The sequence below is a fragment of the Salvelinus fontinalis genome, chromosome 30, assembly GCF_029448725.1.
Source record: "Salvelinus fontinalis isolate EN_2023a chromosome 30, ASM2944872v1, whole genome shotgun sequence".
NCBI lineage: Eukaryota > Metazoa > Chordata > Actinopteri > Salmoniformes > Salmonidae > Salvelinus > Salvelinus fontinalis.
In genome coordinates this window covers 6108822-6121940 of record NC_074694.1, presented here as the reverse complement: position 1 = coordinate 6121940, position 13119 = coordinate 6108822, and the positions used below count along the sequence as shown (strand labels likewise).

Here is a 13119-nt window from a genome sequence, read left to right as displayed (position 1 = left end):
TTGTTTGGCCTTGACAAGATGAAAGGAAATTGGAATTATCAATAAGCACCTAAATGCTTCCATACACCTCTTCCTCTCTGCCTTAACCATAAATGGAAAGCACTCTTTTTCGTAGCAAGTTACGAGAATTTACGCCACAGGATAGTATAGTTAACATAGCAGGATAGGGTTAGCGAAAATTCTCTAATAACTTGCTATGAAATCCCTTTTCATCGAAGTGGCGTGGGGGGAAAAAAAAGTGTGTCCCCGTCCTGTAACTCTTACCCTACGGGTTTAAATGTGAATTTAAACAAGGTGACGTCAGAATTGTACGTCCCAAGGATGCCACTTACACGTTTCCGATTCACCACTGCCAGTCTTGAATCAGTGGAAACTGCAGAGGCCACTTTTAGTGATAGCATAGACATTAAAACCAAGACTGGCAATGCTCACTGCGGTATAATAAGAACCGGTCTGTTTTGCTGGATGTTCTCGCTCTGCCTGTCAGGTGGTAGCACATAGACACGCCCAATCGTGAAGTCTCCGGAAGTTAGTTAGCTATCTCATTTAGCTCCAAACAAAAATACACTTACACATATTTATTGTCAACTATGGACAAGCTTCGTAGTATGATAGGGGGGCGAGAAGACAACGAGGAAGCAGGGCTCACGGCGCAGGTAACACAGCATGTTGTTGTATTTTATCTGGGTTTGCATTAGCTTGCTAGCTAGCTAACTTGCTAAATGCGAAACCTTGGCTTTGACACATGAGTCGAGTGGTACATTTCCGTGGACGACATCAAATGCATAAGTGGCTTGTTCTTAGTCACGAGTATTTAAACTAACACTATACCTTGTGTTATAATTGATACACATTATGTTGAGTGTATGTCTACTGCGCTGAAATAGTTTGGTAACTAGGTAAATAGGAGTAAAGCCGCGCATGCGCCGATGCTGCTCAGGTGAAAACTAGCGAGTTGTGACCATAGAGACCCTAATTAATTGTATGGCTGTGACAACTAATAATGTCGTTAATCCTGTGTATTTGTATGCATCACTGCTCTTTACATGCTTTCATAAGGAGATGGTGGATCAGATGAGGTAAGGTTTGTCTTGAACACTGGTTTTCGTCCACAAGAAGACGGGCTAATTTATTCACTTAGTGATACACTTAGTTGAAGACGTGCGGACATTGTGTTTATTTCCCCTACTAGTAATGCACACTTCAAAACAGTACATCAGTTCAAAAACAATGCTGCTCAGCTGATTTACATTAAAACCATGGCTTTGCTTTTCCTGTCTTGTGTTATCAGATGTCTTGAAACAAAGATTGATTAGCGCCGGTGTCATAGAAGTTGACCTACGTCCTTTGTGTGTAACTGTTGTTTGTGTAATTGGATGTTTTTTTTGTGCGTACAAAAAAATGGGCTTTACTTTAACTTACGCTCTCTTCTTTGCCACTGGTCAGCATGGTAGAACCATCAGTAGGAAGAGAGACCTTGGGTCCCTGAGTCTGTGGTTTGGGTTGTTGCCCGTCTGTCTTGTGACATCCTGCCATTGTTCTCTCCGCAGGTCCTGGATGCCTCGACGCTCAGCTACAGCACCCGGGTGAAGTGGTTCGTCATATGCTTCGCTTCAGGCATCCTGTGCTCCATACTGGTGAGATTTCACCCTATTTCAGTGTTATTGTGAGTCTGTAATGGTGCCCTTTTCCCTAATATAGTGCACTACTTTTGACCCGGGCTGTACTCTATAGATGGGTTGGTTGTTTAGCAACAAAACTGATGCTTGTGCAACTATGGGACAAAACAGACGGGGTTTGGCTTAGATTATTATTATTTATTTTTTTAACCTTTATTTAACTAGGCAAGTCAGTTAAGAATAAATTCTTATTTACAATGACGGCCTAGGAACAGTGGGTTAACTGCCTTGTTCAGGGGCAGAACGACAGACTTTTAACCTTGTCAGCTCGGGGATTCGATCCAGCAACATTCCGGTTAATAGGCTACCTGCTCTAACCACTAGGCTACCTGTCTCTAACCACTAGGCTACCTGTCTCTAACCACTAGGCTACCTGTCTCTAACCACTAGGCTACCTGTCTCTAACCACTAGGCTACCTGTCTCTAACCACTAGGCTACCTGTCTCTAACCACTAGGCTACCTGTCTCTAACCGCTAGGCTACCTGTCTCTAACCGCTAGGCTACCTGTCTCTAACCGCTAGGCTACCTGTCTCTAACCGCTAGGCTACCTGTCTCTAACCGCTAGGCTACCTGTCTCTAACCGCTAGGCTACCTGTCTCTAACCGCTAGGCTACCTGTCTCTAACCGCTAGGCTACCTGTCTCTAACCGCTAGGCTACCCGTCTCTAACCGCTAGGCTACCCGTCTCTAACCGCTAGGCTACCCGTCTCTAACCGCTAGGCTACCCGTCTCTAACCGCTAGGCTACCCGTCTCTAACCGCTAGGCTACCCGTCTCTAACCGCTAGGCTACCCGTCTCTAACCGCTAGGCTACCCGTCTCTAACCGCTAGGCTACCCGTCTCTAACCGCTAGGCTACCCGTCTCTAACCGCTAGGCTACCCGTCTCTAACCGCTAGGCTACCCGTCTCTAACCGCTAGGCTACCCGTCTCTAACCGCTAGGCTACCCGTCTCTAACCGCTAGGCTACCCGTCTCTAACCGCTAGGCTACCCGTCTCTAACCGCTAGGCTACCCGTCTCTAACCGCTAGGCTACCCGTCTCTAACCGCTAGGCTACCCGTCTCTAACCGCTAGGCTACCCGTCTCTAACCACTAGGCTACCCGTCTCTAACCGCTAGGCTACCCGTCTCTAACCGCTAGGCTACCCGTCTCTAACCGCTAGGCTACCCGTCTCTAACCGCTAGGCTACCTGTCTCTAACCGCTAGGCTACCTGTCTCTAACCGCTAGGCTACCTGTCTCTAACCGCTAGGCTACCTGTCTCTAACCGCTAGGCTACCTGTCTCTAACCGCTAGGCTACCCGTCTCTAACCACTAGGCTACCCGTCTCTAACCACTAGGCTACCCGTCTCTAACCACTAGGCTACCCGTCTCTAACCACTAGGCTACCCGTCTCTAACCACTAGGCTACCCGTCTCTAACCACTAGGCTACCCGTCTCTAACCACTAGGCTACCCGTCTCTAACCACTAGGCTACCCGTCTCTAACCACTAGGCTACCCGTCTCTAACCACTAGGCTACCCGTCTCTAACCACTAGGCTACCCGTCTCTAACCACTAGGCTACCTGCCGCCCCAATGTAAACTATATTTAATCTCTAACATTTATTGAAAACATAAAGTTAGCCAATGACCGCAAATACGCTGTTACAGTAGTTGACTAGCTAGCTAATTTTAAGCCATATTAGCTTAGACGTGACATCATTCAATACAAGATGAGATTAGCTGGAAGGAGCCCCTTACCATTCCCATCATGACAGCTAGCAACAATGACAAAAGAAGCTATCTGGCCATTCAGAACCATAACAAAACACGGCCTTCTGCCCCCTTTGACGCGCATCGTTCTGGTGACGACGTCAGCTAACCAGCCTATATGAGTCGGGTTTGGTTTCACATTCCCCCTTCCCTTCCAATGCCCACGGCTGTTTCCATCCACAAAGCACTTATCAGATTCTCTTCCTCGTGTACAGTATTCTCCTTCTGCCAGTATTCTCCTCAACAAACAAGTGTCTGTCCACAGCATGATACCAGTGATGGCTGTATATTACAGTAAACCACAGCAGGATACCAGTGATGGCTGTATATTACAGTAAACCACAGCAGGATACCAGTGATGGCTGTATATTACAGTAAACCACAGCATGATACCAGTGATGGCTGTATATTACAGTAAACCACAGCATGATACCAGTGATGGCTGTATATTACAGTAAACCACAGCTGGATACCAGTGATGGCTGTATATTACAGTAAACCACAGCAGGATACCAGTGATGGCTGTATATTACAGTAAACCACAGCATGATACCAGTGATGGCTGTATATTACAGTAAACCACAGCATGATACCAGTGATGGCTGTATATTACAGTAAACCACAGCATGATACCAGTGATGGCTGTATATTACAGTAAACCACAGCATGATACCAGTGATGGCTGTATATTACAGTAAACCACAGCTGGATACCAGTGATGGCTGTATATTACAGTAAACCACAGCTGGATACCAGTGATGGCTGTATATTACAGTAAACCACAGCATGATACCAGTGATGGCTGTATATTACAGTAAACCACAGCATGATACCAGTGATGGCTGTATATTACAGTAAACCACAGCTGGATACCAGTGATGGCTGTATATTACAGTAAACCACAGCAGTGTCCTCTATCATCCTCTATGTCAGTAGGTACATGAGTTCAGTCTCTGTGTCAGAGAAAACGAAAGTAAAACCTTAGTCACAGTGGACAGTGCCTCCTACACTGTATCTGTAGTTGTCCCCTCTGTTAGTGTGGTTATGGGCTGGTCTACAGGACAGTTGTCCTCTCTGTTAGTGTGGTTATGGGTCTGTCTACAGAACAGTTGTCCTCTCTGTTAGTGTGGTTATGGGCCTGTCTACAGAACAGTTGTCCCCTCTGTTAGTGTGGTTATGGGCTGGTCTACAGGACAGTTGTCCTCTCTGTTAGTGTGGTTATGGGTCTGTCTACAGAACAGTTGTCCTCTCTGTTAGTGTGGTTATGGGCCTGTCTACAGAACAGTTGTCCTCTCTGTTAGTGTGGTTATGGGCCTGCTGACAGAACAGTTGTCCTCTCTGTTAGTGTGGTTATGGGCCTGCTGACAGAACAGTTGTCCTCTCTGTTAGTGTGGTTATGGGCCTGCTGACAGAACAGTTGTCCTCTCTGTTAGTGTGGTTATGGGTCGGTCTACAGAACAGTTGTCCTCTCTGTTAGTGTGGTTATGGGTCGGTCTACAGAACAGTTGTCCTCTCTGTTAGTGTGGTTATGGGCCTGTCTACAGAACAGTTGTCCTCTCTGTTAGTGTGGTTATGGGCCTGTCTACAGAACAGTTGTCCTCTCTGTTAGTGTGGTTATGGGCCTGTCTACAGAACAGTTGTCCTCTCTGTTAGTGTGGTTATGGGTCGGTCTACAGAACAGTTGTCCTCTCTGTTAGTGTGGTTATGGGTCGGTCTACAGAACAGTTGTCCTCTCTGTTAGTGTGGTTATGGGCCTGTCTACAGGACAGTTGTCCCCTCTGTTAGTGTGGTTATGGGCCTGCTGACAGAACAGTTGTCCTCTCTGTTAGTGTGGTTATGGGCCTGTCTACAGGACAGTTGTCCCCTCTGTTAGTGTGGTTATGGGCCTGTCTACAGAACAGTTGTCCTCTCTGTTAGTGTGGTTATGGGTCGGTCTACAGAACAGTTGTCCTCTCTGTTAGTGTGGTTATGGGTCGGTCTACAGAACAGTTGTCCTCTCTGTTAGTGTGGTTATGGGCCTGTCTACAGGACAGTTGTCCCCTCTGTTAGTGTGGTTATGGGCCTGCTGACAGAACAGTTGTCCTCTCTGTTAGTGTGGTTATGGGCCTGTCTACAGGACAGTTGTCCCCTCTGTTAGTGTGGTTATGGGCCTGTCTACAGGACAGTTGTCCCCTCTGTTAGTGTGGTTATGGGCCTGTCTACAGGACAGTTGTCCCCTCTGTTAGTGTGGTTATGGGCCTGTCTACAGGACAGTTGTCCCCTCTGTTAGTGTGGTTATGGGCCTGTCTACAGGACAGTTGTCCCCTCTGTTAGTGTGGTTATGGGTCGGTCTACAGAAGGGTTGTACTGATAACAACTCTGGAGACTGATTATTCACAGCGTGTTAACAACACTGGTGAGAGCCATTCATAACAGAAGCCCTATTTATATATTTTCCTCTCATTCATCATTGATTCTACTAGTTCAGGAATGTCTAACATGGATCATGTGTTTGTATGCACCATTTGGTCTTTCATTAGGAGATGGATCAGGTCAGGTTGGTGTTAAACACCAAGGGCTTATTCCACAAGAACATTATGTAATAGCCTACATCAGGGCTCTCCAACCCTGTTCCTGGAGCGTTACCCTCCTGTAGGTTTACAGCAGGGCTCTCCAACCCTGTTCCTGGAGAGTTACCCTCCTGTAGGTTTACAGCAGGGCTCTCCAACCCTGTTCCTGGAGAGTTACCCTCCTGTAGGTTTACATCAGGGCTCTCCAACCCTGTTCCTGGAGAGTTACCCTCCTGTAGGTTACAGCAGGGCTCTCCAACCCTGTTCCTGGAGAGTTACCCTCCTGTAGCCTACAGCAGGGCTCTCCAGCCCTGTTCCTGGAGAGTTACCCTCCTGTAGGTTTACATCAGGGCTCTCCAACCCTGTTCCTGGAGAGTTACCCTCCTGTAGGTTACAGCAGGGCTCTCCAACCCTGTTCCTGGAGAGTTACCCTCCTGTAGGTTACAGCAGGGCTCTCCAACCCTGTTCCTGGAGAGTTACCCTCCTGTAGGTTTACAGCAGGGCTCTCCAACCCTGTTCCTGGAGAGTTACCCTCCCGTAGGTTACAGCAGGGCTTTCCAACCCTGTTCCTGGAGATTTACCCTCCTGTAGGTTACAGCAGGGCTCTCCAGCCCTGTTCCTGGAGAGTTACCCTCCTGTAGGTTTACAGCAGGGCTCTCCAGCCCTGTTCCTGGAGAGTTACCCTCCTGTAGGTTTACAGCAGGGCACTCCAACCCCGTTCCTGGAGAGTTACCCTCATGTAGGTTTACAGCAGGGCTTTCCAACCCCGTTCCTGGAGAGTTACCCTCCTGTAGGTTACAGCAGGGCTCTCCAACCCCGTTCCTGGAGAGGTACCCTCCTATAGGTTACAGCAGGGCACTCCAACCCCGTTCCTGGAGAGTTACCCTCCTGTAGGTTACAGCAGGGCTCTCCAACCCCGTTCCTGGAGAGTTACCCTCCTGTAGGTTTACAGCAGGGCTCTCCAACCCCGTTCCTGGAGAGTCAACCTCCTGTAGGTTACAGCAGGGCACTCCAACCCCGTTCCTGGAGATTCACCCTCCTGTATGTTACAGCAGGGCTCTCCAACCCTGTTCCTGGAGAGTTACCCTCCTGTAGGTTTACAGCAGGGCTCTCCAACCCTGTTCCTGGAGAGTCACCCTCCTGTAGGTTACAGCAGGGCTCTCCAACCCTGTTCCTGGAGAGTTAGCCTCCTGTAGGTTTACAGCAGGGCTCTCCAGCCCTGTTCCTGGAGAGTTACCCTCCTGTAGGTTTACAGCAGGGCTCTCCAACCTTGTTACTGGAGAGAAACCCTCCTGTAGGTTTACAGCAGGGCTCTCCAACCCTGTTCCTGGAGAGGGATCCTCCTGTAGGTTTTCACGCCAACCCCAGTTGTAACTAACCTGTTTCAGTTTATCAACCAGCTAATTATTAGAATCAGGTGACTAGATTAGGGCTGGAGTGAACCTACAGGAGGGTAACTCTCCAGGAACAGGGTTGGAGAACCCTGCTGTAACCTACAGGAGGGTAACTCTCCAGGAACAGAGATGGAGAGCCCTGATGTAACCTACAGGAGGGTAACTCTCCAGGAACAGAGATGGAGAGCCCTAGACTGTATGATCAACTTTTAAAAATAAAAGTGAAATGAGTCAGATCCTGTTTTTGTGAACCAGCATGTCCGTGTGTAGAAAGTGATATGGTGTTTCACCACTAGGTGGCGGTCATGTAACATTGTATTTGTAACATTTCAGGGAACCATTTTCCTTTGGCCTACAGATCGTTCTTGTTCAAAATAAAATACAAAAGCAATACAGATATTATAATTTTAAAATATTTTGGCCTACCTGATATTTACCAAATAGTCTAATTCCAGGTAACATTGATCTAGCGTACCTCTTCTCTTGTCTTCCAGGAGTTTCTTTAGCCGATCAGACTGCTCATACAAACTGATGGTAGGATGATGCCTAGGTGGACATAGTAATAATTTAATTTTGTGTGTTTTTCAACCAGGGCACTGCACTGCTGTTCTTACCAAATGGCACCAAGCTGTTTGCTGTGTTCTACACACTAGGTAACCTTGCTGCACTCTCCAGGTGAGTCCATTCATTTTGTTCATGGTCTGCTACCTGTTGTTACTGCCAGAGCTAAAAGACAAAGCTATTTCCAATACAAGCAATTCAGGAATTAAGCTATTACTAAATGCATACTTATTTGATATACTTTTTACATTTAAAAAAAAATCACATTATACACTTCAATTCTAATTTAATGTGAGGTAATTTCACTGTAAGTTCCCTCCTACCCATTTAACTTGACTTTGGATGGACTTGACCCAGACACATCGAGTTGTTGCCGTTTTTCTAACATCTGTCGATTTGAATGTTTAGCAACACTCCACTAACGTGATTGATGGGGGTGCCTAATCTTTTTTTGTTGTTGTCCACACTTTACGAATGACCTATCAATTATTGATCTCCTGTCCCGTCACCCAGCTTGGAGTGTACTCTGTAGCAGTCCGTAAAGTAGCTGACAAAGTGTTCTTTTGAGTTCATTGTCGAGGGGTGTTCCAAGTCACGGAATTTAGAGTTAGAATTCTGTCCCTGTTCTAGAATTTGATTTCTGTCCCTGTTCTAGAATTGGAATTCTGTCCCTGTTCAAGAATTGGAATTCTGTCCCTGTTCTAGCGGTTCTATTTCTATGTTTCAGATGTCAGTAAAACCACCTGGTTTGTCTGTCATACTATGCAGTTTTTTTTTTTTTTTTTTTTTAAATGACCAGACAGAACAGAAGCACATTGGATGGGTTCCCTATTGAGCTTGGTGTAGTAGTCCTGTGTGGCTCAGTAGGTAAGAGCATGAAACTAATGAACACCAAGGGCGTAGGTTCAATTCCCGCAGGGACCACACACACATAGCATTTGTTTTGCCCCCATGCACTCACTGTAAGTACGTTGCTTTGGCAACAATGTACAGCTGTCTAGGATTCATTGTGGTAAAGGGTTTCTATAATTCAGGACATTTTTGTTCAGTAATGTATTTTGATTGAATTCCTGATGGTGGAACAGGTCTGTTGGGTTTAGTTCTCTATCTTAAGAATCAAGAAAGGGTTGATCTGTCAGATAAATGTATTACACGTGACTCTCTCCGATAGACTCTTAAAAATGGGGCCCAATGCCTTGCTTGGCACTCAGCATGAAGGAGGTTGATTGGGGAAAAGGCCCTACGACAGACTAGCGTTCTCTCCGGGGAGTGTGTAATCAGGAGATGGGCCGTTGTGGCTCGGACGAGGCTAACTTGTCAAATGCTTACTTACTATAGTACTGAACAAAAATGTTAACTTAACATGCTACAATTTCACAGATTTTTACTGAGTTACAGTTCACATAAGGAAATCAGTCAATTTTAAATCAATTCATTAAATCTAATCCAATTGTGTCACATGCACGAAATACAGCAGGTTCACCTTAGCGTGAAATGCTTACTTCAAGCTCTATAAAGTAAAAAATAAATGAACGGTTATCCCCTCTGCAGGGCTCCCGAGTGGCGCTGTCGTCTAAGACACTGCATCTCAGTGCAAGAGGTGTCACTGCAGTCCCTGGTTTGAATCCAGGCTGCATCACATCCGGCTGTGATTGGGAGTCCAATAGGGTGGTGCACAATTGACCCAGCGTCGTCCGGGTTTGGCCAGGGTAGGCCGTCATTGTAAATAAGAATTTGTTCTTGATTGACTTGCCTAGTTGGTTCTAGACTTGGCGCTCCGGTACCACATGCTGTATGGTAGCAGAGAGAACAGTCTATGACTTGGGTGACTGGAGTCTGACTATTTTTGGGGGCCTTCCTCTTACACCGCCTGGTCCTAGATGGCAGGAAGCTTAGCCCCAGGGCCGTACGCACTACACGCCTTACGGTTGGATGCCGAGCAGTTGCCAAACCAGGCGGTGATGCAACCGGTCAGGATGCGCTCGATGGTGCAGCTGTAGAACTTTTTGAAGATCTGTCTCCTGTGGGCGGGGGGAGGGGGGGGGGAGTGTTGTCGTGCCCTCTTCACGACTGTCTTGGTGTGTTTGGACCATGATAGTTTGTTGGTGATGTGGACACCAAGGAACTTGAAGCTCTCAACCTGCTCCACTGCAGCCCCGTCGATGAGAATGGCGGCGTGCTTGGTCCTCCTTTTCCTGTAGTCTGCGATCAGCTCCTTTGTCTTGCTCACGTTGAGGGGGAGGTTGTTGTCCTGGCACCACACTGCCAGGTCTCTGACCACCTCCTTAATGGCTGTCTCATCGTTATCGGTGATCAGGCCTACCATCGTTGTATTGTCAGCAAACTTAATGATGGTGTTGGAGTATTGTTTGGCCACGCAGTCGTGGGTGAACAGGGAATACAGGAGGGGACTAAGCATGCACCCCTGAGGGGCCCCAGTGTTGAAGATTAGCGTGATAGGTGTGTTGTTGCCTTCCCATACCACCTGGGGGTGGCCCATCAGGAAGTCCAGGATCCAGTTACAGGGGGAGGTGTTTAGTCCCAGAATCCTTAGCTTAGTGATGAGTTTTGTGGGCACTATGGTGTTGATCGCTGAGCTGTAGTCAATGAACATCATTCTCACATAGGTGTTCCTTTTGTCCAGGTGAGAAAGGGCAGTGTGGAGTGCAATTGAGATTGCGTCATCTGTGGATCTGTTGGGGCGGTATGCAAATTGGAGTGGGTCTAGGGTTTCCAGGATGGTGATGGTGTTGATGTGAGCCATGACCAGGCTTTCAAAGCACTTCGTGGCTACAGACGTGAGAGCTACAGGGCGGTAATCATTTAGGCAGGTTACCTTCACTTTCTTGGGCACAGGGACTATGGTGGTCTGCTTGAAACATGTAGTTATTACAGACTCGGTCAGGGAGAGGTTGAAAATGTCAGCTGCATGCTTCAGTGTTGCTTGCCTCGAAGCGAGCATAAAAAGCCTTTAGCCTGTCTGGTAGGCTCACTTGACTGGGCAGCTCGCGGCTGGGTTTCCTTTTGTAGTCCGTAATAGTTTGCAAGCCCTGCCACATTCGACGAGCGTCAGAGCCGGTGTAGTAGGTTACCATCTTAGTCCTGTATTGAAGCTTTTCCTGTTTGATAGTTTGTCTAAGGGCATAGCGGGATTTATTACAATCGTCTGTATTAGTCTCCCGCTCCTTGAAAGCGGCAGCTCTAGCCTTTTGCTCGATGCGGATGTTGCCTGTAATCCATGGCTTCTGGTTGGGATATGTACCTACGGCCACTGTTGGGATGACGTCATCGATGCACTTATTGATGAAGCCGGTGACTGAGGTGGTATACTCCTCAATGCCATTGGATGAATCCTGGAACATATTCCAGTCTGTGCAAAACAGTCCTGTAGTGTAGCATCCGCGTCATCTGACCACTTCCGTATTGAGCGAGTCACTGGTACTTCCTGCTTTAGTTTTTGCTTGTAATCAGGAATCAGTAGGATAGAATTATGGTCAGATTTTCCAAATGGAAAGAGAGCTTTGTACACGTCTCTGTGTGTGGAGTAAAAGTGGGCTTTTCCTCTGGTTGCACATTTAACATGCTGGTAGAAATGAGGTAAAACGGATTTAAGTTTGCCTGCATTAAAGTCCCCCGACCACTAGGAGTGCCACTTCTGGATGAGCATTTTCTTGTTTGCTAATGGCCTTATACAGCTGGTTCAGTGTCGTCTTAGTGCCAGCATGGGTCTGTGGTGGTAAATGGACGGCTACGAAAAATTATAGATAGTCTTGGTAGATAGTGTGGTCTACATCTTATCATGAGGTACACTCACTCTCTCTTTAAGTTTTAGGCCCTAATCTATGGATTTTACATGACTGGCAGGGGTGCAGCCATGTGTGGGCCTTAGCAGGCATATGCCCACCCACTTGGCAGCTAGGCACACACAATGGGGAGCCAGGCCTAGCCAATCAGAGTGAGTTTTTCCTCACAAAAGGGCTTTATTACAGACAGAAATATTCCTCAGCACCCCTCCACCCCACCTCAGACGATGCCGCAGGTGTAGAAGCCGGATGTGGGGGTCGTGGGCTGGCACGGTTACCTGTGGTCTGCGGTTGTGAGGCCGGTTGGACGTACTGACGATTTTTATTTATTTATTTTATTTATATATCTTTTTTTTTTAAATAACACTGGAGGCAGCGTGTTGTAGATAAATTAACATTAAACGATCTGGCAACAGCTCTGGGGAACATTCCTGCAGTCAGCATGTCAATTGCACCCTCCCTCAACTTGAGACATCTGTGGTATTGTGGCGTTGTGACAAAACTGCACATTTTATTGGCCTTTTTTTGTCCCCAGCACAAGGTGCACCTGTATAATGATCATGCTGTTTAATCAGCTTGTTGATATGCCACACTTGTCAGGTGGATGGAATGTCTTGGCAAAGGAGAAATGCTCACAAAACAGGGATGTAAACAAATTTTTGCACAAAAGTTGAGAGGAATAGCTTTTTGTGATTCAACTCATGAAACATGGGACCAACACTTCTTGCCCAGTTCTTTCTCCTCTGAGCCTGGTTCCTCCCCTCTCTCTAAGTTTATTTTTTTTCCTTATTTGGGAGTGTTTCCATGCCACTGTGCTTCCGTTTGCTGAAATGAATTTGATTGGTTATCACAGACAGGTGTCGTGTGGCTTTCTTTTGACACGGTATCATTTTCCTACCGGACGGTGAACTGTGGCATCTCTTTGTTTTCAAGTGTCTTCTGTCATCTTGTGTGTTTCCACAGCGACAACACTGTGAAAGAAACGGGTTCAGTGTGTCCTCACTTCTGGTTACTGTTCTGAACCACAAACCGTAGTGTCATGTTTACACTGGACATTTTTCCCCAAATGGCTGCCTATGTAGTGCCCTGCTTTTGACTAGGGCCTATTGTACACTATGTAGGGAATAGTGTGCCATTTGTAATGCAGATGAGGGCTTTTGTCCACACAGTAACTTGAAGTGCTCACACGTCATATTTTAATATGAGGCGTATATTCAGGTGGGCCGGTGTATAAGTAGCCATGCGTTTCATGTTGCATAATATATACCCAGGCACACCAGCAGGTCCCTATAAAACCATTATACAAATACATACATGCATACAGTTGAAGTCTAAATGTAACTGGCTAAGGTGTATGTAAACTTCAAATTTAATCCTAGTAAAA

General features: G+C 46.8%; 1 protein-coding gene across 3 annotated transcripts in view; it reads left to right on the top strand.

The window, feature by feature from the left end:
- The first annotated feature begins 320 nt into the window (after positions 1-320).
- Positions 321-13119, top strand: part of LOC129828564 (vesicle transport protein SFT2A-like) — a 38784-nt gene continuing 25985 nt past the window's right edge. Inside the window, exons 1-3 of one of the 3 annotated variants that reach the window (XM_055889603.1) lie at positions 321-656; positions 1551-1637; positions 7964-8046. In XM_055889603.1, coding sequence (XP_055745578.1) covers positions 591-656; positions 1551-1637; positions 7964-8046 — 236 coding nt within the window. In that variant the 5' untranslated portion in view covers positions 321-590. The remainder of the gene's footprint in view (positions 657-1550; positions 1638-7963; positions 8047-13119) is intronic. The other 2 variants (XM_055889602.1, XM_055889601.1) reach the window with 2 other exon arrangements.